General features: G+C 38.5%; 2 protein-coding genes across 4 annotated transcripts in view; one reads left to right on the forward strand and one right to left on the reverse strand.

Annotated features, from left to right (window-relative positions):
• The window catches only part of RABL3 (RAB, member of RAS oncogene family like 3), a 57005-nt gene extending 52643 nt beyond the window's left edge, over positions 1-4362 (reverse strand). For both annotated transcript variants that reach the window (XM_028505047.2, XM_036018146.1), the window contains exon 1: positions 4267-4362. In XM_028505047.2, the coding sequence (XP_028360848.1) occupies positions 4267-4312 (46 nt within the window). In that variant the 5' untranslated portion in view covers positions 4313-4362. The remainder of the gene's footprint in view (positions 1-4266) is intronic.
• A 106-nt stretch (positions 4363-4468) lies between these two features.
• GTF2E1 (general transcription factor IIE subunit 1) overlaps positions 4469-23104 on the forward strand; it is a 45879-nt gene continuing 27243 nt past the window's right edge. The window contains exons 1-2 of one of the 2 annotated variants that reach the window (XM_028504855.2): positions 4469-4601; positions 11554-12031. In XM_028504855.2, coding sequence (XP_028360656.1) covers positions 11584-12031 — 448 coding nt within the window. In that variant the 5' untranslated portion in view covers positions 4469-4601; positions 11554-11583. Of the gene's footprint in view, positions 4602-10547; positions 10679-11553; positions 12032-23104 lie in introns of those variants that run through there. The other variant, XM_036018145.1, reaches the window with a different exon arrangement.

The raw sequence follows: 23104 nt of genomic DNA on the forward strand, positions 1-23104 counted from the left end.
AACAAACATCACTGTGTGAGAGCAACATCGATGTTGCTTCTCCCATGCAAACCAACTGGGGACTGGGCCACAACCCAGGCATGTACCCTGACTGGGAATGCAACCAATGACCTTTTGCTTTTCTGGACAGCCTTCAACCAACTGAGCCACTCATCAGGGCATATTCAGCTTGTTTTAGAATTGTAGATGAACATATCCTGAAGGTAATCCTCTATCCTGATCACCAATGGAGAGGTCCCTCCATAGCACCCTGTTAGGTGGTCTTCCAGATTGTGCTTGAACACTGTCAGTGACAGGGACTTATCTGGACACTCCAATTCTCCCTCAGTAAATTTTAAAGGGTAGCCAACCACTTGGCTCAGCTTTACCCTTTGGGAAAAAAGAACAACTCTATTTCCTCTTCTACATCATATCACTTTACCTTACGGCAGCACTTTATTTTCCTTTGGTTTTCCTGGGTTCAGAGCAATCTATATGAAGAGGAAAGAAAATGAGTTCTCCCTGTGTATTAATGGAGTCACTCATTTAATTAACAGCATTTGATGCCACTATGTCAAGCATAGTTGGTGAATCTTTATGCATCATTAGTTGCATCGAATATTTAGATGCCAGAGCGGAGTGGCTCAGTTGGTTGGAGCATCAGGGCACACCCCTAGGTTATGGGTTCAATCTCCCAGTCAGGGCGTATACTGAAGGCAATCAATCAATGGTTCTTTCACATCAATGTTTCTCTTTCTCCCCCTCCCTTCTTCTCTCTCCAAAATCAATCAACATATCCTCGGGAGAGGATTTAAAAAAAATTAGACCATTTCTTTGTGTGTTTTCTTTGTATTTTTATGTAGGAACCTATCATTTTTTTATTACATAAAGTTATATTTACAAGCAACCGGAAAGTATTTTTAAAAATGGGGGAAAATCACCTGAAGAGCATTATCGTCAACATGTAGGTTTAATTCCATAAGCAGGGTTTTCTATAAGCAGATTATTTTTGTAAATATACATGGTATACTTAAAACAATAAATCATAAGCCTTTGTTTACAGATCTGGTTCTGTCTGGAATATACTACCCATTCTCTCCCAGCCCTTCCCTCCATTGGCCTAATGAATTAATCTGTCAACATTCTAGTTATAAAGTCTTTTCTGACTCCACAGAGAGAACTAAGTACATAATCCACCATCCTCTGGGTCTCCAACTGTACCCTGTAAATTTTTTACATAACACTTAAAACATTATTATACTTTTTTACTTATAGGTTTTAGATTTTATCTACTTTAATTTCTTAGAAGATTGTGATTGGGTTTTATTCATCTTCCTCCCCCTGCCTGTCCCAATCTCCAGTACTCAGAACAGGTTCTTAATTAGTATTTATTTAGTGACTAAGTTTTCCATTAATACAGAATTTCCCTAACATGTATAATGTTTCCATTGTAGTTGAGAACACTGACATAACAATTTACTTAACCATTCCCTCATTATTAGATATTTAAGGTGTATTGAAGTTTTCACTATGCTAAGAAAAAAAATTATTTAAACTTTTGTTTACAATTAGAATTACTTCCTTGGTGAATCTTCCCAGAAATGAAATTCACATGTAAAAGGAAATAAACATTTAAAGTTCTTAATATATATCGATGACTTTCATCTGGGTACTGTGCCACCAGCCATACACATAAGCCTGCAAGTTTTGTTGTACCTCAACAATGTTATATAGCTGCTTATTGTTATTAATTTTCATGATCTTTCTATATTAGATGTCTCATGTAATTGAATCAAACATTTTCCCAGGCTTCCCTTTTATTCTTTGCATAGACATTTATTTTTGTCACTTAAACTTAGTTTTTGTCTTTGTATTGATTGCACTGCATCTGTGATTTCTGGGGTATGCTGTTGATTTTTGTGTTGGCATATAAGTTTATGTTGGAGGCATATATCTAGGCAGTTTTCAGTTTGATGCAAGACTTGAGCTTCTAGTTAAGCTTAACTTTAAGCTTAACTGTATCAGAGTAAGCATTTTTATCCAGTAACACATATAGCTCTCCATGAATTAACTTTGGGTGATAAGCATTAGTTAACACTGAATGAATTCTAAACACTAAGAAAAATTGACATACCAGAAACAATGGCTAACTATTCATTTCTTTTTTTTTTAAGATTTATTTATTTTGAGAGAGAGAGAGAGAGAGAGAGAGAGAGAGGGAGGTGTCAATGTGTGGTTGCTGGGGGTTATGTCCTGCAACCCAGGCATGTACCCTGGCTGGGAATCGAACCTGGGACACTTTGGTTCCCAGCCCGCGCTCAATCCACTGAGCTACACCAGCCAGGTAACCATTCATTTCTTTAAGAATTTTGGGGAAGTTCTGATTCTATACTTTCACTATTAGGATGAAATTAGATTTAAAAATTCATTGATTTGTTAGGGGGAGGGAGGTGGTAAAAGGCCCAATACAATTAAATACCAGCTCCAAATAAAGTTGTTGGTAATGTATTTAGCGTGTCCCTTATATCTGAAAGAACAAAGAGTCAGCGTGTGCCTATTAATGGAACTTTCAGAATTCCTTACTGAATCATCAAATATCTCTATGACACAAAACGCATTTCTAAATCCCTTTGTATATTTGTGAACTCCTCCAAGTTTCATGAGGGAAATAACCCTTTACTCAAAAGTAAACTTTGAAGTTTGAAAAAAAAAAAGGTGGTGAAGTATAAGGAGTATATTCTAACCTGATAGCAAATCACTGTTAAAAGGGAAATGATAAAGCAGTAACTGACTTTGCACATGCAGCCTAACATCACTGAATGTGTAACAAGATTGGTCACTTTCCTGGAGGGCATTCTGTCTTATGTTTTACAATTGAGTTATAATGAACAATGAAAAAAGCTTACTAATTTCCTGATCACTTTTCCTCATTTAATACAGCTGCTAAGGCAACCCTGTAATGTAATGCACTGATTACAGTTATAACCCTAGCACCTAAAACAGTGCCTGCTCTGTACATATATATGTGTTTTGAGGGAGAAAAATGGACTACTTCCAACAATATCTAACACGAAATAACTGTTGCAATACAAAAGGGAATTATAAAAGAGATACCTACTTCAAATATCATGAAACCGTGTTAGCTCTGTATTTCAGTTGTAAATTCTACTTGGTGATTCTCTTGCCAAATTAGACTACCATTACTTTATCTGTAAAACTTCATGATTTTATTAAATTAACATCAGCACGATTTCAGGCTAAAGAATTGGAGGTGACATAAATGCTTTATTTCACAATGTAACTTTCTTAAGAGAATTTTAAAAAATGCTCTCTGTAAAATATTTTATAATGTAAGAAATCTTCAGGAAAGGTGAAAATGTTTTTGACCTCTTCCTTTCCCCAACTATGCCATTCAGTTCAGTAAGGGTAGTTTTCAAGCTCTTTGGGGTATGTTTTGTCCATTTCCAAGCATGCGGCACAATGTCTTTGCTCACAACACATATTCAAAGGTCAACTCCTGAAAAACACATCTATGAAATGCAAGGTTAGCATTTATTTCAAGTTCGTGAGAAGCGTAGGAATGGAGGTCATGGTGAGAGGAAGGATAGTGAGGTGGGAGGGAGAAAAGCACTTTCAATTTGAGTTCTCAAATGCCCAAGGTATCAAAATAATTCTAACACTAGGATTAAACTGGGCTCAGCATTAAGTCCTAGCTACTTCATATTATGGCCCTTATCTTAATATCTCTATTTCTTACAACCTAGTACGTAATAGGTTTTCAATTAAGATCAAAGGGAACAAATAAATAAGGCCCAATTCAGAGTAAAAGAGGACAATCATCCAATATTTCATTTCATAATGTAGGTTAGTATTTAAGTACGCGGACTCTGGGTTGAAACCGGTTCTGTCAGTTACAACCCTCCGCAACACTTTTCTCTTGAAGGCACGGTCCTAACTTTAGTTTCCTTAGCACCGCGTCCAACAGAACAAGCAACGTCTGCAAATTTTTTTAAACAAAGGAATTGACCACACGCGCCAAATTATAATCGTCCAGGAGAACAACCGGGAAAACTGCGAAGACTGAGAAGGGCCGGCACTCCGCGCCCCCTTCGGCGGGAGGCCGCAGCATCGTCAAACATAGCAAAGTCCTCTGGGAAGTGTAGTCTTTAGGCTTTGGGAAGGATTTCAGCCGCGGGCCGGAGCCTGTTATTTGGCGTAGGGAGGAAGTAGTCATTACCGGATAATTTGAATGTGTCGGGAGCCCAAGAGTTGGGTTAAGCAGCTCACCTGAGTCTCCCAACACCAGTACCTTCACCCGATCCAGGGACGCCATCTTGCCAATGCCTTCCTGGGGTTAACGCCCGTTCCGGATTGTAGGCCAATCAGAGCTGGGTTTGGAGGACCGGTCCTTCAATCTCATTGGCCAATCAGAGCTTGACTGACGTCATGGACGGCTTCACTTTGCTGATTGGCTGACTTGGTTAAAAGTAGCGAGTGGTGGTTTCCTAAGCTGGTCGCAAGAATAAGACGTTTTCATTGTCGCACGAGTGTGGAGGCTCGTTAAAGCCGGTAGTTGAGGCGCTGAGGGGAGCTGTAGTGCGAGTGTTCGAGGATTCGCTTTGGTAAACCTTGTTCCCTATTCCTTGTTTTGGGTTCTCTGGCCCGGAGTCGCATTCTGGGTTTCTCCTCCTTTTCGCTGCTTTCTCTTTAGCTACCCTGATCCCCTTAGCTACTCTTTTGACTTGGTCTTCCAAAGAACCATTCACCCTGGAGCGGCCCGTGTGCAACCTCGGGTATGACGGGCTTGGTTCCATCGAGTGTGGTCCCTGGACTCATCTGGCAGAATTCGCGGGAACCGGGGGTCTCGCAGTGTGGGGAGGAGTGAACATTACTGAACCGGGCTTGGGGAGGGCAGCTGGGTTCAGAGGTTTCGGGGTGGTATGCAGCTGTCTTACGTATGAAGGCGTGGAGAGTACCATGAGTAAAACATGGTAACTGAGAAAACTACAGTTAAATGTATAGGATCCACATTCTTATAGAACTGGAATAGTAGTATACTGAAATAATCTACTGGATTAGTAAACTGGACCGCCGCATCCTCGCCTTTTATTTTGTATCCGGCAGTCAGCATAATCTTTTACAATTGCGATTTTGAGCCTGTTGCTTCCTGCTTAAAACCATTTGGAGTTAAAAGGTTTCCCAATAGCTTGTCTTTCTACTCTGGAAGCAGCTGCGAAGGGAAGTAAATTGCGGGGAGGCTGGTAGGGTGGGCATATTGGAAGAACACGTGCTTAGGAGATCTATTGAAAGTTTTATGGAAGTGCTTGACCCAGTCGGCTGTGCTGGATTCTGCAAAATCAAGATGAACACGATATCCCTGTTCTCAGAGTTAGATATGGAGAAGTACAAGTCTATTTACTGCAGCGAAGAATGTTGGGAAAGAGCTATGGGAACTTGTTAAAGCAATTAAGGGGAACCTGGAACGGTCTTTCTAAGGAAATATCCTTTGAGATGTGAAGGATAATTAGGAGGGAAGAGTTTGGGCAGAGAGAACGACAAGTGCAGAGGTCTGGAAGTGGGGAAGGCATGTGTGGCTGATGGAATTGAGAGCTTGCCAGTGTGGTTGGAGGTAAGACTGACAGGGACAGACAGTGCAGAGAATTCTTTCATTTCAACTTTGTTTCTCCAACTCTGTGCCTGGTACACAGTAGTTCCTCAATGTTTGTGGGATTAGAGTATATAGGATTTAAAAACAGGATCTTTCCGGATCTGCGCTGGGTAGGTGGTAGGTGAGACTGGGAGGAATTTAGGCTTTCAGGCAAAAGAAAAAAAGGGCTTACCCTTAGAGGTCACACACTTAAAAATTTCCAGAGGCTAGCCAGTCAAGCTCTTTCCCTGTTTAAAAGTGACAAATGCTTTTCAGCTTATTTTTTCCATTTGGAAACCTGGTCTTTTCCTCAGAAATTTCCAGGTTTCAAAAGTAGCTCACAGTTGAGATTTATATGGAATCCCACTACTTTTAAATGTTGACACCTAACTCAGAAAAGTTTCAATACATTCTTTTGATCAAACAATGTGGCAGAGGCTGCCAGTTTGGGACCTCTAACCTAAATAATATAAAAAATGCAGAGATTGAACCTATATGGGGAAGTAGAAATGATAGAGGAGGGAAGACAGTGGTCAGGAAGGGTTATTTTAGAAGGTAGACATTTTGAACAAGGTGTCATGACTTCTTTCCTGAGCTCCAGTCTCACTTGTTCAGCTCGCTGCTGGATGTCTTCACGGGAATATTCCGTGGTATTTCCTCAAAGACAAGCAACTATAAGTGAGTGCCTCATTTCTTCCAAGCCTGTTCTTCAGGTGTTATACTATTTTTCATAGTAGTACTTTTCCTAGTAACACTGCTTAAAACAAATAGCTGTATTTTATTGTTTAATTAATGAATATAGCATTTCGGTTTTACAAATGAAGAGTTATGGAGATGGATGGTGGTTTACAACATTATGGGTATATGTAATACCACTGAACTATACTTAGAAATGCTTAACTGGTAAATTTTGTTATGTGTGTTTTACTTCAATGAAACATTTATTTAAAAACCCAAATAACTGTCAATATTTAAATTTTTACTACTTTTTTACTCCATTTCTAATGTATTAGTCGGGCCTTTTGATTTTGTTTCTGTAATAAGTTTCATTCATCCTGTCCTCTTGCAATTTTTTGCTCTCTTTCTTAGTTCAGGTTTGATTACTATAGTTCCTAATACTTTCACAGGGTGTCCATCTTCACTTATCTCAGTCCATTCCTCATAGTGTCATAAGAGTCACTTTTCTAAATAGGGGGTTGTATTACAAATGCCAGTAGTTAATGGAGCTCATGATGCCAGCTCTGTAAGCAGCATATTTTACATGAGTTATCTCATTTAATCTGTACAGCATCACCTTTATGAGAAAGGCACCATTAATCACTTTTTATGCATGAGGAAACAGACTGAGAATTTTCAGGGACAAGCTCAGAAATGGTGGAACTGGGATTCAAAACCCAAAACTAATTGGACTGTAGAGTCCTCATGTCACTCCCTTGCTCAAATCTTTAAGACCACCTCAGTTGTTTCAGGAAATGGAAACAGGCTAAATAAGGGGTACAGGGTCATGAGGGTGTACATTGGCAGTGTATGTAATAGCCAGTCACCAGGTTTGTCTGGTGCAGTAGTCAGGAACTTTTTCTGTTTACTGGAGTCACCTAAAGAGCTTTTAAAATAAAATGATGCCTAATCTGACCCTCCCAGACCAGCTGAAACAGAATCTCTGGGAATGGGGCCCAAGTGGGTATTTGAAAATGCTCCCTAGATGATTCTACTTTACAGCCAGGGTTGAGAACCATTGATTCCAGATATGGAGTGTGTATGGTGGGAGTTCAGGGAGGGGAATACAATAGTAGGAAATAACATTGGAAAGTAGGTTATTTAGGTTATTTTGTCATTTGTCTGACATTCTTTGGTCTGTTAGATGTTTCTGAAGCCATATCTTGTGTTTTGCCAATTGTTGAACATGTTAAAAAAATTGGATCAACCATATTGGAAAGAACAAAAAAATGTGTCTGACCATATGTTATGCTACTACCTTGGCGTTGAACCCAGGCACTCACCTGGCACCCTTAAGCCTTGGGATAATAGGAAGGCTGTAGGATCAGAGGTTTGGATGTAGGTGCTACTTTGTTATCTCTTGTATAACAAATATGCCTGAATTTTTACAATATGAAATATATACAGGGTCCAGCAGAGGTAACGCCATTGAGAGTGGTTGGTAGGGTATATGAATGTCTCGCACTAGACGGACAGCAACTTGAACATTTCACCTAAAATGTCATGTGGTATGCTTGAATGTGATATTGTTATATTATAGAATTATATGCTTATGATTTTGTAGTAAAAGATTTTTGTGTAACTAAAAAAAGGGTGTTATTTGTGCTGGACCCTGTATTTTTTAATTATAACTAACTTCCCATCCTCGCCCCAATTATGTGTATAGATTGGTTATTTAGGAATATCTTTTAGTATAGTACTGTGGATATAAAAATATCTCTTATAAAAAGATATTAAATCTGATAGGGTTGATAACCACAAATTTTAAATGAAAGGGTCAGTAGAAACTGGTGCTAATAACAGAGTATGATTCTTTTTTAAAATATATTTTATTCATTATGCTATTACAGTTGTCCCATTTTCCCCCTTCACTCCCCTCCACCCTGCCCACCCCCTCCCACCCACATTCCCCGCCTTTAGTTCATGTCCATGTGTCATAAGTTCTTTAGTTTCTACATTTCCCATACTATTCTTGCCCTCCCCCTGTCTATTTTCTACCTACCGTCAATGCTACTTATTCTCTGTACCTTTTCCCCCTCTATCCTCCTCTCACTCCCCTGTTGCTAACCCTCCATGTGATCTCCATTTCTGTGGTTCTGTTCCTATTCTAGTTGTTTGTTTAGTTTGCTTTTGTTTTAGGTGTGGTTGTTAATAACTGAGTTTGATGTCTTTTTTTACTGTTCATATTTTTATCTTCTTTTTCTTCGATAAGTCCCTTTAACATTTCATATAATGAGGGCTTGGTGATGATGAACTCCTTTAACTTGACCTTATCTGAGAAGCACTTTATCTGCCCTTCCATTCTAAATGAAAGCTTTGCTGGATAGAGCAATCTGGGTGTAGGTCCTTGCCTTTCATGACTTGGAATACTTCTTTCCAGCCCCTTCTTGCCTGCAAGGTCTTTTTTGAGAAATCAGCTGACAGTCTGATGGGAACTCCTTTGTAGGTGACTGTCCCCTTATCTCTTGGTGCTTCTAGAATTCTCTCCTTCATTTTTACCTTGGCTAATGTAATTATGATGTGCCTTGGTGTGTTTGTCCTTGGGTCCAACCTCTTTGAGACTCTCTGAGCTTCTTGGACTTCCTGGAAGTCTATTTCCTTTTCCAGAATGGGGAAGTTCTCCTTTATTATTTGTTCAAATAAGTTTTCCACTTGTTGCTCTTCCTCTTCTCCTTCTGGTATCCCTATAATTCGGATGTTGGAACGTTTAAAGATGTCCTGGAGGTTCCTAAGCTTCTCCCCATTTTTTTGAATTCTTGTTTCTTCATTCTTTTCTGTTTGGTTGTTTCTTTCTTCCTTCTGGTCCACTCCATTGATTTGAAACCCAGTTTTCTTTCCATCACTATTGGTTCCATGTGCATTTTTCTTCATTTCACTTATTGCAGCCTTCATTTGTTCATCTAATTTGAGACCAAAATCAACCAGTTCTGTGAGCATCCTGATCACCAGTGCTTTGAACTGTGCATCTGATAGGTTGGCTATCTCTTCTTCGTTTAAAAATATTGGCTGCGGGGCTTTGATTTGTTCTGTTTGAGCCTTTTTTTTTTTTTTGTCTGGTTGCACCTGCTATGTATGAGGGGCGGAGCCTTAGGTGTTCACCAGGGGAGGGCAACCCAGTCACTGGGTTGTGACCTTGTATGTGGGAGTGGGGTCAGAGAGGGAACAGTGGCACTTGCTCCTCCCTCTCTTGGACTTCAGTCCCCCCTGCTGCTTCCCACAAGCAGATTGGGCCCTTCTGGTGCTGACTCCCAGGCGGGTGAGCTTGTGTACATTCTAGGACTCTATGGGTCTCTCTAAGGATCTCTCCTGTGAGGCTGGGAGATTCTCCCCAGCACCTCAACCCCTACAGGTGTTTTCAATCGGTGCTTTTAGGCTTTATTTCCCAGTGCTGGGTCCCTGCGTGGTCTGTGGTCTGTGTTGCTGCCCATTTTCATCTGGTTTATCTGCCCATGAATGTGTGAGTGCGGACAGCCAGCTGCCTTGCGCACCTCACTGGGCCTGCTCATTGCCTCCCATGCCTAGGGTCTGCCACTGGGTCCACCAACTGTGCACTGTGCCCTGTGCGCCTGCGTCTGCCAGCCACCGCTTTTTTGCTTTTTCCTGCTGGAACCCCTCAACCCCTCTCTGTAGGCCTCTGACTCTGCCCCTCTTACTGGTCTGGATGAATGGTTGCCAGACTTCTGGGCAATTCATTTCTCTCTGTTCTGGTTGTTTTTTTTTTTTGTTTGTTTCTAAATTTTTGTTGTCCTTAGTTTTGGTTGTGCAAGGAGGCACAGTGTGTCTACCTATGCCTCCATCTTGGCCAGAAGTCCCCAGAATATGATTCTTTATTGGAACAGTTCAATGGGATGTCTGTTAAAAATGTCCCTACGGTGTATGGAATTTCACTTGACATAGTCTGTGGGATAGCCTGACCATATTTAGTTTGGGACATATTAAATCAATATGGAATCTATTATTAACAAGAGCTTCACAGGCACATTACATACATTCTCATTTATTCATCACAACAACCTCACTGAGATAATTAATATTGTTATTTCTCCAAGACTAAATTATGGTTTGTGGTGGTTTATGGATTTGCTCAGGATCACACAACTACTAAAACACAGGCTCTCTAAATCGGAAACCCAGAGCCCATGCTTTTTAACAATTACGTGAGAGTTTGCCCCATGCCATTCTGAGCTATAAGACAGCTTTCTGGATCATGATATAAAAATTGGGTACAGTTGCTTTGTTCTGCAGGGGTTCCAGTATTTAAGAATATTTTGGGTTTTTTTTTTTTTTTTAAGTACTGGATGGTATTTAATTGGTTATTGGATTTAACTTTGCAAGGTTGGTACAGCTGTCTGGATCTAAGTGTTCATTTCTTTCATATTTATAACAGTAATTTTGCTAAACACCTAGTTGGTGATTGCTTATGTGTTTATTGGTTTGTTGTTATTTTATTCTGAGAACATAATTGTGTAAAACATTCTAAAATCTATCTTGGTAGAAAAATTTTACTCAAGAAATAAAGACACTCTAAGGATATGCTAACTGCTAGGCTTCTTGGGGGATTTCCAACATCCCCAAAGATGTACAGCAGTGATTTTCAGCTGATGTGCAGCAATAATATTTAAAGCATGCCATACCTGACTAATCAGGGGTACTGACCTCTTTTCCTTTAGATTGTCAAATAAGAAAATGACAATAGCCAGTGGAACAATAGCTATCTGATGTGAATCAATTAAAATTTTACCTATTTTTTTTTCAGACTGGCAAAAATATTTTTTGGTGTGTGGCAGAATTTTAGTAATTTATGTTTGCAATGAGATGAAAAGGTTGAAAATTCACGGCTCTGTAACATTAAAAATAGTGTGACTTCATTTAGTTTTTTTGTTTCTCTTTCTGAAGTAAAGTGGGTTTGATATGTATCATTGCTATAAGTAGTAAGTTAATTTTTTGAACCAAGCATATGTGAATCATGAAAATAGTTGTTTAAGAAGTATGTCAAGCTTTTTAGGTGTAATCTTTTGGGTATTCTGGAGGAGAATATTGTTCTCTGTCAAACGCTTAGACATTTTAAGTCTTATAAAACAATGATTTGAGTGCCTCTGTGACACTTCAAGAGTAGTGGTAGCTCGTTAATGGGTTGATTATTCTAGATTTAAAATGATTACTATGTTCTTATTATGCCTAGGTAATCTTCTCTTTTTTTCTGAATTCAGTACATTTAAAGTGAAGTTTACTGCTAAAAGATGGCAGACCCAGATGTCCTCACCGAGGTTCCTGCAGCATTGAAGAGGTTGGCCAAGTATGTGATCCGGGGGTTTTATGGCATTGAACATGCTTTGGCCTTGGACATCTTGATCCGGAACCCTTGTGTGAAAGAGGAGGATATGCTGGAGCTGCTCAAGTTTGATCGGAAGCAACTTCGATCAGTTTTGAATAATTTAAAGGGAGACAAGTTCATCAAATGCAGAATGAGAGTAGAGACTGCTGCAGATGGGAAAACCACTCGCCATAACTACTACTTTATCAATTACCGTACTCTTGTTAATGTGGTAAAATACAAATTGGACCACATGAGAAGGAGGATTGAAACTGATGAGAGAGATTCCACCAACCGGGCTTCCTTCAAGTGTCCTGTCTGTTTTAATACTTTTACAGATTTAGAAGCTAATCAGCTCTTTGATCCTATGACAGGTGAGACTTTTCCAGTTTATGAATATTTTTAGTAACTTTTAAAAATAAAGTATCCTTTTTCTTAAATTGTTTCATCTAAATTTTAAACCAATTATGTATGGCATTATAAAAGTAAATGGATATATAAAAGCAAATCACCATATGGTTTTTCTGAGTCTTACTGTCCTGTTTGACTGTCATTCTCCTTCACAAGGGAGTGCACTCTTCCACCCATGGCCTTTCTACCATTGCTTCCCCACTTACTTACAGCTGCAGCTTGATCTGAAGGGTTGACTTCTCTACCACTTTGAGACTATTCTGAAAACTTTACTTTTGACCTCTTCATTCAACAAATATTTGAGCACCTACTTGTCCCAGTCACTGCCAGATGGTTACAATACAGTGTATATAAATGTTATGTTGGTGGAAGTTTAAAGTGCTATCAGGAGTATTTAACTAGGGCATTTAATCTCAAAAGGCCTCTGGAAGAGCTTCAAGTAACAGCTGAGACCTAAAAGGTAAGAGCCAGGTGAAATAAGAGAGGCACCCTTTCCAAGTTAACAAGTGGATAGATATATAACCTCTTGGCCATTAATTAGTGGAAGAAAATTGTCAAAAAGATATATATTTTACTTCATTTAAATACTTTAATTTTAAGGATTTTTTTATCAACCAGAATTTACAAGACACATTTTCCAAAAGTACAGTATAGCTAGCATTAACATGAAAAACTTTAAAGTGCTGGCTTATATAGTTATTTTGTCTTGTCACTTATAAACTTGTAAAGAGATTATAGTTTTGCTAATTACTCAACCGATCAATTAGATATTATTTTTGAGAGGTAAAAAATTGATAGAAAGAGTCATGCTGTTAAATTAGATTGTCCCTTTGTTATGGCTGAATTCAAAAGTATAGGTTCCTTTTTAGTTCATAGATCTGCCTTTTAAAAAACTATCAAAATGTAACTTAAACTTTTATACATGAAATGTTATTGTGAGAAAATTAGAGATTTGTGTACTGTTTAATTTTCTAATTTTAATATATGTTGTATATTGTACATTTTAAAAGATTTAATTATTTTTAAATGAGGAATAATCTCAATATCAATTAAGATTATTAACAAAAAGAGCTAAAGATAGACTATGACTTTTTTCCTTATTTACTGGGAAGCAGTCATTTTGATGAAAAGTTGTTTAAAGAATTCTAATTTGTGTTCAGTGTTTATTTTGTCTGAACTATTTTGTCTGAACCTGTTTACCTTGAACAAACAGAATTAACTAGGGAGAATCTTGATTATAACAAAATCTTAACCATCCTGAGTATAAGAATTGCTTGAGTGTGCTATAGAGGAAATTTGTAGAGTATATCTAGAGCTTTTTCAAAACAGACTAGGAAAATCTTGTGATTTTTGCTGTTCATTCTAACAGATTTCTTAAAGGAGCTCTGGGTTGTGGCTTTGTGATCTTCTGCAGATATTGGTGTTATAGTGGTCTTCACCTCTCTTGACTGCAGTGGAAGGTGTTATCCAGTACCTCGGAGAGGGTAATCTAAAGTAATGTGCTTCTGCTACATTTATTCATCATTTGATTCTTATTTAATCTCATGAAGCTTTCTCAAAGGAAGTTACTCCACTACTTATATATCAGTATTTATGAGATTGATCCTTGATGCTCTTCAAATTTCACCTAAGGTCCATGTCTGAATGAAGCTAGTTGTAATCAACTGGCAGGTGGCCTGTGGAGGAGATGGCCTAACACCCAAATATAGTCAAGTTTGTTTGAGTTATGGAGTTGAGATAGAGTAGGGGGCATGAAAACATTTTATGGAAGAGAGCTAAAACTGAAATAGTTGTTTTGTGGTCAGTCTGAGTAAAGACTATTTTTAATAAGAAAGTTATGGTCAGCATGAAGGTGGAAAGAAGGGATTCAAGGAAAGCAAGAATAAGTCATTTTACCTTCTGATGATAATTTGGCTTTTCATTTGGACTTTCCTTTAAGGAGAGAATGTGCTGATTGAGTGATATTAGGACCCAGCCTGCTTGTTAGTTTTATTTTGTACTATTAATAACTTGATACCCTCCTATGGTCTGTACATTCCCTTTAGAAATTTGGTCTTTTTCTTTCTGCTCCCTTCATGTGTTGCTCAGTATTCATTCCCTTCCCACTCATTTTGAAGAAGATGGGAAATAAACATTTGGTATGTGTATCAGAGGAGGAGGGGACTTTTTCTGCTATAATACTGTAATATTTATGCTCTGTTTAAATTAATAGATTACAGTTTTCATTCTAAGCCCAGACTTACACAAAGCTATTCTATTTCCTGGCTGCTTTTAGAGAATGATATTTCCGAACAAATAATGGGGGTATCTGGTGTGCTATCTCCATTGCCATCTCAATAGTTATTAGGTTTGACTGTTATTTTATCAAATGAGGTGGGTATTCAGGAATTAGATTTGAAGACTTCTAGACTTGACTGCTTCCCTGATAGAAGTTCTTAAATCATATGTATGGGTAGCTCTTTGCTACTGGTCAGAGGGTAGTGACTCCGAGATAAGCATCTGGAAGCTCTGGGCTCAGGAAACTGAGTCCAACGGGAGTTTATCAAGGTTAATGCACACATAAGCCAGAGATCTTACTATTCAGTTTATAGCTTTTCCCTACCTTGTCTCTATTTTCTCTAAAGATGGTAGGTTCTACCCTGTCCAGCATGATTCAGTGGTTTGGGTGTTGTCCCACAAAGCAAAAGGTTGCGGGTTCTGTCCCGATCAGGGCACTTGCCTGGGTTGTGGCCTGGTCCCCTGTTGTGGGCATGGGAGGGACAATCAATTGATGTTTCTCTCTCACATCAGTGTTTCTCTTCCCTTCTTTCTCCCTCCCTTCCCACTCTCAAAAAATAAATAAATGAAATCTTAAAAAAAAAAAAAGATTGTAGGTTCTCTCCATACTTTCCATTAGGTTTTGTCTTTGGTGTTCTTGGGTCGAACTCTCTCCAGATGTTTGATGGTTGTATGTGTGAAGTAATAGATAATATATATTGGCCTCTGCCTAGTTCCTTGTACAATTTATAAAACTCTTGTAATTTCTTAAGTGTTAAGAACACTAAAACCATTTTTTGTACTATTTGGTTTTTGACTGCTATTCCTGACCCAGGGCTCCTGAAAAGGAATCCTTGTAATTTCATGGGTGATAGAAATGTCTTCTGTTCTAATGAGGCAAGTGTGGTAGGCTGCTGGATCAGGGCTGGTCACCAGAAAGATCAAGTCATGATTAGAAGTTTGGGATTTTCAGCCCCATCCCCCTTTCTCTAAAGACAAAGGAGGACTGAAATGAAGTTAATAACCCATTATGCCTATGTGAAGAAGCCTCCATAAAATCTGCTAAGTATGACGTTTAGAAAGCTTGCAAGTTGGTGAACCCATGGGCATGGAAGTGCTAGGAATGTGGCATGCCTGGACAGGGCATGGAGGCTCTGAGCCCCATCCCACATACCTTGTCCTACACAGCTCTTCCATTTAGATACTCATCTGTATCCTTTATCACATCCTTTAATAAACTGGTAAATGTAAGTGTTTCTCTGAATCCTGCAGCTCCTTCAGCAAATTAATTGAACCCAAGGTGGAGGGGGCTGTCATTGGAACCTCTAATTTATAGTCAGTTATTCAGAAGAACAAGTGATAACCTGAGCTTGCAAACTGGTTTCTAAATTGGGAACCAGGGAGCAATCTTGTAGGACTGAGCACTTAACCTATAGAATCTGATGCTATCTTGAGGTAGGCAGTGTCAGAATTGAGTTGAATGGTAGGACACGCAGCAGAAATTACCGAGAATTGCTTGGTGTGGGGTAAAACCTCCACACATTTGGTCACCAGAAGTGTCAGAAGTGAAGTGTTATGTGTCACTGGAAAAAGACACACAGTGAAGAAACACGAATAGAGAAGAACTGGATTTTTCCCTACACAGAAAGGAAAAAAGACTGAGGTTTTTCCATTACAGTGTGCCGGGATACTTATATTTCATTAAAATGGATACTGGGCCTTGTCCATTGGTCTCTGGTTTCAAAAACTTAACCAGGCAAAACTAGTTGTTTTACTTCCCAAAATATTGGGGTTTAAGTAATCAAAACAAAGACAATATGACACGAAATTCCTCAAATCAGCTAACTAGCATCTTATGGTTCATAAGTGCATGCTTTTAGATTTAGCAAGCTTTCTGACATGGAAATAGACTTACTATTTCTACTTTAGCAATCTCAGCCATGGGTAATTTAGTTAATGGCACTTCTAAATTAAATTCAGCAACATGGCTTCCCCAGAAGGGGAGTTTGTATTCTCTTTATAGATATTAAGGCCAGATAATATGGAAATGGCTTTATATTTTCCATTTTTATTTAAAAATTGTGCAGCCATAAGGCTAGAGATAATTTTGAAGAGAAAATATTATCCACAAAGCTACTAGCTTTTGCATATTAACGTAATTATAATCATAGCCAAAAATAGTTTGTGATCTCTTGCTTCCTTAACGTACCAAGCTCTTATTTCTATTGTTTAAAAAATGTTTTCATAGGTGAGATTCCACCTCCCTTCCCCATTTTCCTTTCTGCATCTTTTTAGCACTTTGATTTTATCTATTTTTCCTAGTGTCGATATAATGCTTGAAATACTTTTTGTATGTATACCATTTTATTCCTCTTCAAGTGTTTTCTTAAGAATTCTCAGCAGTTGGAATACAGGGTGAAAGAATATAGTTTTATAGTTTCTGTAAAGGTATATATGGCACCATTGTTTATTGTGAATAGGATAAAGTTGTTAGGTGTTTGAAACACAAACAGTTTGGGAGCACCTATTGCTGAAATCATCTGGAGACCTGGGCATCTCATTTTAAATAAATTTTGAAATAAGTTAAAATTTATTTTATTTTTATTTTAATTGATTATGCTATTACAGTTGTCTTAATATTTCCCCCTTTGCCCCCCTCCATCCAGCACTGCCTACTCCCTCCAGTGATCCCCCCTCCTTTGTTCATGTCCATAGGTCATGCATATAAGTTTTTTGGCAATTCCATTTCCTATACTTGTTCTTAACATCCCTCTGCCTATCCTGTAACTACCAATTTGAACTTCTTAATTCCCTCACCTTTTCTATCATTCCCCAAGAGCCTCTCTCAACTGGCCACCAACCCAGTGGTCTCCATATCTGTAATTCTGTTTCTGTTAAGCTTGTTTGCTTTCTTTGTTTTTCAGATTGAATTGTTGGTAGTCATGTGTTTATTACCATTTAAATGTTAATAGTTCTGACCTTCTTTTTCTTAAATAAGTCCCTTTAACATTTCATATAATAATGGTTTGGTGGTGATGAACCCTTTTAGCTTTACCTTGTCTGCAAAGCTCTTTATCTGGCCTAGATTCTACATAATAGTTTTGCTGGATAGAGTAACCTAGGTTGTAGGTCCTTTTCATTACTTTTCACCTTTTTGAATACTTCTTGCCTGTCCCTTTTAGACTACAAAGTTTCTTTTGAGAAATCAGCTGACAGTCTTATGGGAACTCCTTTGTAGATAATTATTTGCTTTTCTCTTGCTGCTTTTAAGATTCTTTATCTTTAACCTTTGGCATTTTAGATGTGTCTTGGTGTGGGCCTCTTTGTGTCCATTTTATTTGGGACTCTGTGCTTCCTAGACTTGTATGTCTATTTCCTTCACCAAATTAGGGAAGTTTTCTTTTATTATTTTTTCAAATAGGTTTCTACTTTCTTGCTCTTTCTCTTCTCCTTTGGCACCTCTATCATGTGAATGTTGCAGTGTTTGAAGTTGTCCCAGACTCTCCTTACACTGTCCTCAATTTTTAGAATTCTTTTTTCTTCTTTCTGTACTGATTGGATGACTTTTTCTTCCTTTTATTCCATATCATTGATTTGGTTCTTGGCTTCATCCACTCTACTCTTGATTCCTTGTAAACTGTTTGTTTTTTGGTTAGTGCCTCCCTCATTTCTCATTGGATCATTTTATGCTGTTGAAGTACCCACTGAGTTCCTCGAGCATCCTTTTGACCAGAGTTTTGAGCTCTGAATCTGATAGATTGCTTATCTTCATTTTGTTTAGTTCTTTTTCTGGAGTTTTGATGTGTTCTTCCATTTGGGCCATATTTTTTTGTCCCCTTATTTTGGCAGCCTCACTGTGTTTGTTTCTGTGTATTAAATAGAGCTGCTTTGACTCTGTCTTGGTAGTGAGAACTAATGTAGTAGATGTCCCGTAGGGTCCAGTGGCATAGCCTCCCGTATCACCCGAGCCACATACTCGAGGTATACCTTCCATGATGGCTGAGTACTCTCTCCTTTTGTAGTTGAGTCTTGCTTGCTGTCAGCAGATCAATGGGAGGGATTTACCCAGGCCAGACAGCTGGTGGGACTGTCTGTGACAACTGGCCATCAACCACCTCCCTCTGTAGCTTGTGGAAATTATTGGGTGGCGGTGCTCCATGGTCTGTAGCTGTCTGCTGGGTGCGTAGGTTCTGAATTTCCTAGGTGGTGCAGGCCAAGGCCAGCCACCACCTGTGTTCGGTTTGGGGCCCCTTGGTGTAAGCTATAAAGTTATCTGCAGATGGCTGCTGCTAGTGTCAGGCCTGTGTCCACCCCGCAAGAGGTACAGAGCTGGGCTCTACTCTTGCTTTTTTGAGCAGATTTAGGAAGGTCTGAGCCTGTGCCTAGTTTGGCCATTCATATAGAAAAGCCACTGTTACCAGCTTTAGTGGGTCTGCAGGTTGGATGGGAATGAGCCTTAGGTAATTGTTAGGGCGGAGTTAATGGTGTGAGCCAGTTTGATGGAGACTCAGATATGGTGCCACTGCATGTGGCTTTGTGTTGGGGAGGGCTCAAAAAAGGAACAGTGGCTACTGTCTGCAGTTCTGTCCAGGATGAAGCTGTCCCCAGCTCTTGCCTTGATGCCAAATACTTCAGTTCTCCCCTGTATGCCACTGGTGCCCTTTAAGGTGCCATCCCAGTGCTGGAGCCCAGAGGAAGTGAGTCCGAGTTAGTCTGTGTGTAGGGCCCTCCAAGAGGAAACACTTGAGAGTCCCGTAGTTTCTTCTGCCGACCCAGCCCCCACTGGTTTTTACATCCCGAAGTTACGGAGATTTATCTTTTTGGCACTGGAACCCCTGGTTGGGTGGTGTGATGTGGGGTTGTGATCCCTCACTCTTGACATATCCCTCCATTTTATATCCACCACACATGGGTTTGGGACCAACCCATTCTGCTGTCTGCCACTCTGCCCTTTCTACCCATCTGAATGAATGTGGTTTCTCTAATTCCTTAGTAGCTGGATTTCCATACAGCCTGAATATCTGATGGTTCTGAATGCTAGTAGTTCTGTGGTTTAGCTGTAATTTTGCTGTGATTGTGCAAGGAGGTGAGCTGAGTTTACCAACACTTACATCTTGACCAGATGTCTCCCCCAAAAAGTTAAATTTGTAAAAAAATAAATCTTATAAGTGTATATTTAATAAAATCTTAGGAATAAGAATTTAGAGATTATTGCCCTGGCTGGTGTGGCTCAGTGGATTGAGTGCCAGCCTGTAAACCAAAAGATCTCTGGCTCGATTCCCAGTCAGGGGACATGCCTGGGTTGCAGGCCAGGTCCCCAGTGAGGGGTGTGCAAGAGGCATCCAATTAATATACCTCACACACATCAACGTTTCTCTCCCTCTCTTTCTCATTCTTTTCCCCTCTCTCTCAAAAAATAAATAAAATCTTTAAAAAAAGAATTTAGAGGCTATTTTATCTTGTTTAGCTCATCAAATTGTATGTGAGTGCATGTATACATGCCTATGTTGAACTTTAGGATTTGGAGTATTCTTATAAAGTAATAAATGAATCTAGGGCTATATAGAGTTCTAGGATGTTTCAAATTGAATGTTAGGGAAGAATATGATAGCTTTCATGGAGATTCAGCTTGTTTTGTGTGGTTCCATGAAAATTACTTAGAGACAGACAGATTTTAGAATTAGTGTAAAAGAAGTCTTTAATAACTAACTCTTAAATAAAAGAGGTACAGTATCTAATAAGTAAGTCTTAAAAATAGCCAGTAATGGAAATTGTTGTAATTCTAGTGGTTAGTTCTGAGTCACTTGGAATATTCAAGTAAACTTCATATGTAGAAATTTGGCATTAAGTTATATGAGCCTCTTCTTGCCCTGTGACTGCAGGAACAGCTTTTTGATTTATAGACAGATCAGTTTCCTGATTAAAATTCCTCTTCTGTTCCCTTAACCCACAGGTGGCAAACATAAGGGCTGCAGGTTGAATCCGGCTGTACACCTTGTTTTATCCAGCCTGGCACCTTGTTTCTACCCAGTGGCCATGCTGAGCTCTCACTTAATTGTTATGGAGTAGTTACATTTATACAGGCCTAAAATTACATTCGGCCCTTAGAAGGCAACTGCAAGGCTGATGTGGCATGGCCTCCGCTGAAAATGAATTTGACACCCCCCTCCCTTAATCTATGAGATTTGTTATTGTCACCTTCACAGAGCAGGCTACTTTTCCTTTATCTCCTTCTAGTTAGGACAGGAGATAGTTTATAAAAGCAGTGCTTTCAATTCCTAAAATGCTAAAAATGCAAATACAGAAAAATCTTTCTATGTTTATTTTTGTTCAGTTGCGGAGTAGAATCTTGCCCATGATGGGTTCATTAGAAAATGATACTGGAAAGCTCAAAGGTGTGGATTTTGGGGGAAAGAGGTGATTATTAGAAAAAGTTAAATAAAAACAAGTATAGAAAGAGTAAGGAACAAGTGTTTTCCCTTCTTTACCTCCTCCCCCACCCCACCACCACAAAATACTTTAGGGCAGACTTTTTTTTTTTCTTTTAATTTGCTGTGCTTGATCTTGAAGATTTGAGAACTTAAAAAAAAAAGTCATTTGCCTTTTCTTTGTTGTATGTTGATACTGATTATATATGAGCTAAATTATTTGTGCAAAGTTGCTTTTAGTTTTGATGCTGGTATGCAATATTCTATTAATTATTATCTTTCAAATAGTTTATCAAAACCATAGATTTTTTGCCTGTTCACTGCTTGTTGAGATGAATTTGATTTAGGCCTAATTTATAGAACTTATTGTTAGCTTTAGCATTCACTGAACTACCTACCATACTTAAGTATGTTGTTTTCCCTCCCAGGCACAGTATGTTTTTCCCCTGTATAAGAAGACTTATAGAAGTTAGGAATGATACATGATTCTACCAAATCTAGATGTGTCTATTTAAGGAAGGACAGAAACCAATTTCATTCATAAATTGAGTTTTGGGGTGTGGAGTTTTAATGTGTATATCATTAATATATTTGAGATATTCTGAATTTTAAAATACATTAAACTGTCTTATTGTTTTCCTTTTGCATGCAAGCGAGTGTTTTACAGAGTTAGGTGTTGTGCAGTAAATTGTTAAAGTATGATTTTTTAAATTCCTTTTTATTATAGGTAAAATAATATAAATATATAACTATGTACCTGTTATGTCTGCTACGATTTTATAATAGCAATTCCTTTTTCTGGCCATTTCCCCTTGCCCAATTACACTGAAGAGATTTGTTTTATCAAATAAAGTTTGGAAATTAGAATAAAAGGTGACTTTTTGAGACTAGCATTTTAATATATATGCACCTTTAGAGTTATGAAAGTTATAACAAATGACTTGATAATGCTTTCAAAGAATGGCCCAAGAATGGCTGTATGACTTCTTCATGTCAGTTAAGAGGGAGTTGAGTGCTTTTGAAGGATTCAAGATAACATTTGTTTTCCCTCTAAAAATATGTAAGTAATATGTGAATGTAAATTTAGAACAATATATAGAATAAAATGGCAAACCTAGTTTTTCCTCTGTGTTCTCCCACTCAACCCAGCCCCCACTCTTACCACCTTTCAGTGTGGTAACAACTATTTGGTTACGCTTTCAGCCCTCTCACCCTATATCCAAACTCCATTCAACACCAACCGCCCCCACCCTCGCAGCCCTTCTGAAATCTGGGAAAGCAAAGTGATTCTTAATTACGTATTTTGTTGCTATAACAGCTTATGGTTATTATAATGCTTGGTCAACTTCTATTAGTATTGTCAGGGTTTTTAGGGCACTTACTATATTGAGTCCTTTTGCCTAGTTGGTATATTCAGTTAACATGTCATTTCTGGAAGGTTTTTTTTGTTTGTTTTTTGTTTTTTTGTTTGTTTGTTTTGGCAATAATTATAAGACAGTAAAATGACAGTGCATTAGGATCCAGAGCCCTGACTTCTAGTCTTGGGCTATGTTAGTAACTATTACCTTGGGCAAATCCTTTAAACATTCTAGACCCTTTTTTATTATATATAAAATGTTAAGTTCAGTCTGTTCTATACCATATATGGTTTCGCTCAACTTGAATTTCATAACACACTTTCATTCGGAGAATAGTTGACATTTTAAAAGTTTAAAGAAGCTTGGGGTTGTTTTATCGCTGCTCTTAGAAGATGATGTTAGTTACCTTTGTATAATTTGAAAGTCTTGGTTTGGAATTAAAACTTGTGGTTATAGTAGTGTTCATATAGAAGATATGTGCGATTGAATTATGCTATCTTCAGAAGCACATTGTGGCATAGTGGAGTATAGTATTTACAATTTTTCAGCAGTCTCATTTTCCTGAGCTCCCCAGTTCATTCCCTTTCCCCGTATACACGTGATCTATAAAATATTCAGTGGGAGGCAAAACAATATCCATATATGCTTCCTAAGTTATATATGGTGATTGGTAACATTAATCACATGCGTTAGTGATAATGTTTTTGGAGTTTTATGGTTTCCTCTTTATCTCATTGAAATCCCAGGAGATCTGGTCCTAGTTACTTGGTTTTAACATGGAACTAACTGTTCATTATTTGTTTTATTGTTTTTCCTGGAAGCTTGTTGAGTGAAGGTGAGTTTATTCCAAGTTTTGTGGGGGGTTTTCTGTAGTGTTCTCCAGAAAAGTTATCGAAGCCATTATTTCTTGCTTAGATTTTGCACTGCTCTCTTAGCTAGCCTCCTTGCTTTCACTCTTGCTGTTCCTATGGACTATATGACGGCAGCCAGTGAC

This window comes from Phyllostomus discolor, chromosome 2, assembly GCF_004126475.2.
Source record: "Phyllostomus discolor isolate MPI-MPIP mPhyDis1 chromosome 2, mPhyDis1.pri.v3, whole genome shotgun sequence".
Lineage (NCBI taxonomy): Eukaryota > Metazoa > Chordata > Mammalia > Chiroptera > Phyllostomidae > Phyllostomus > Phyllostomus discolor.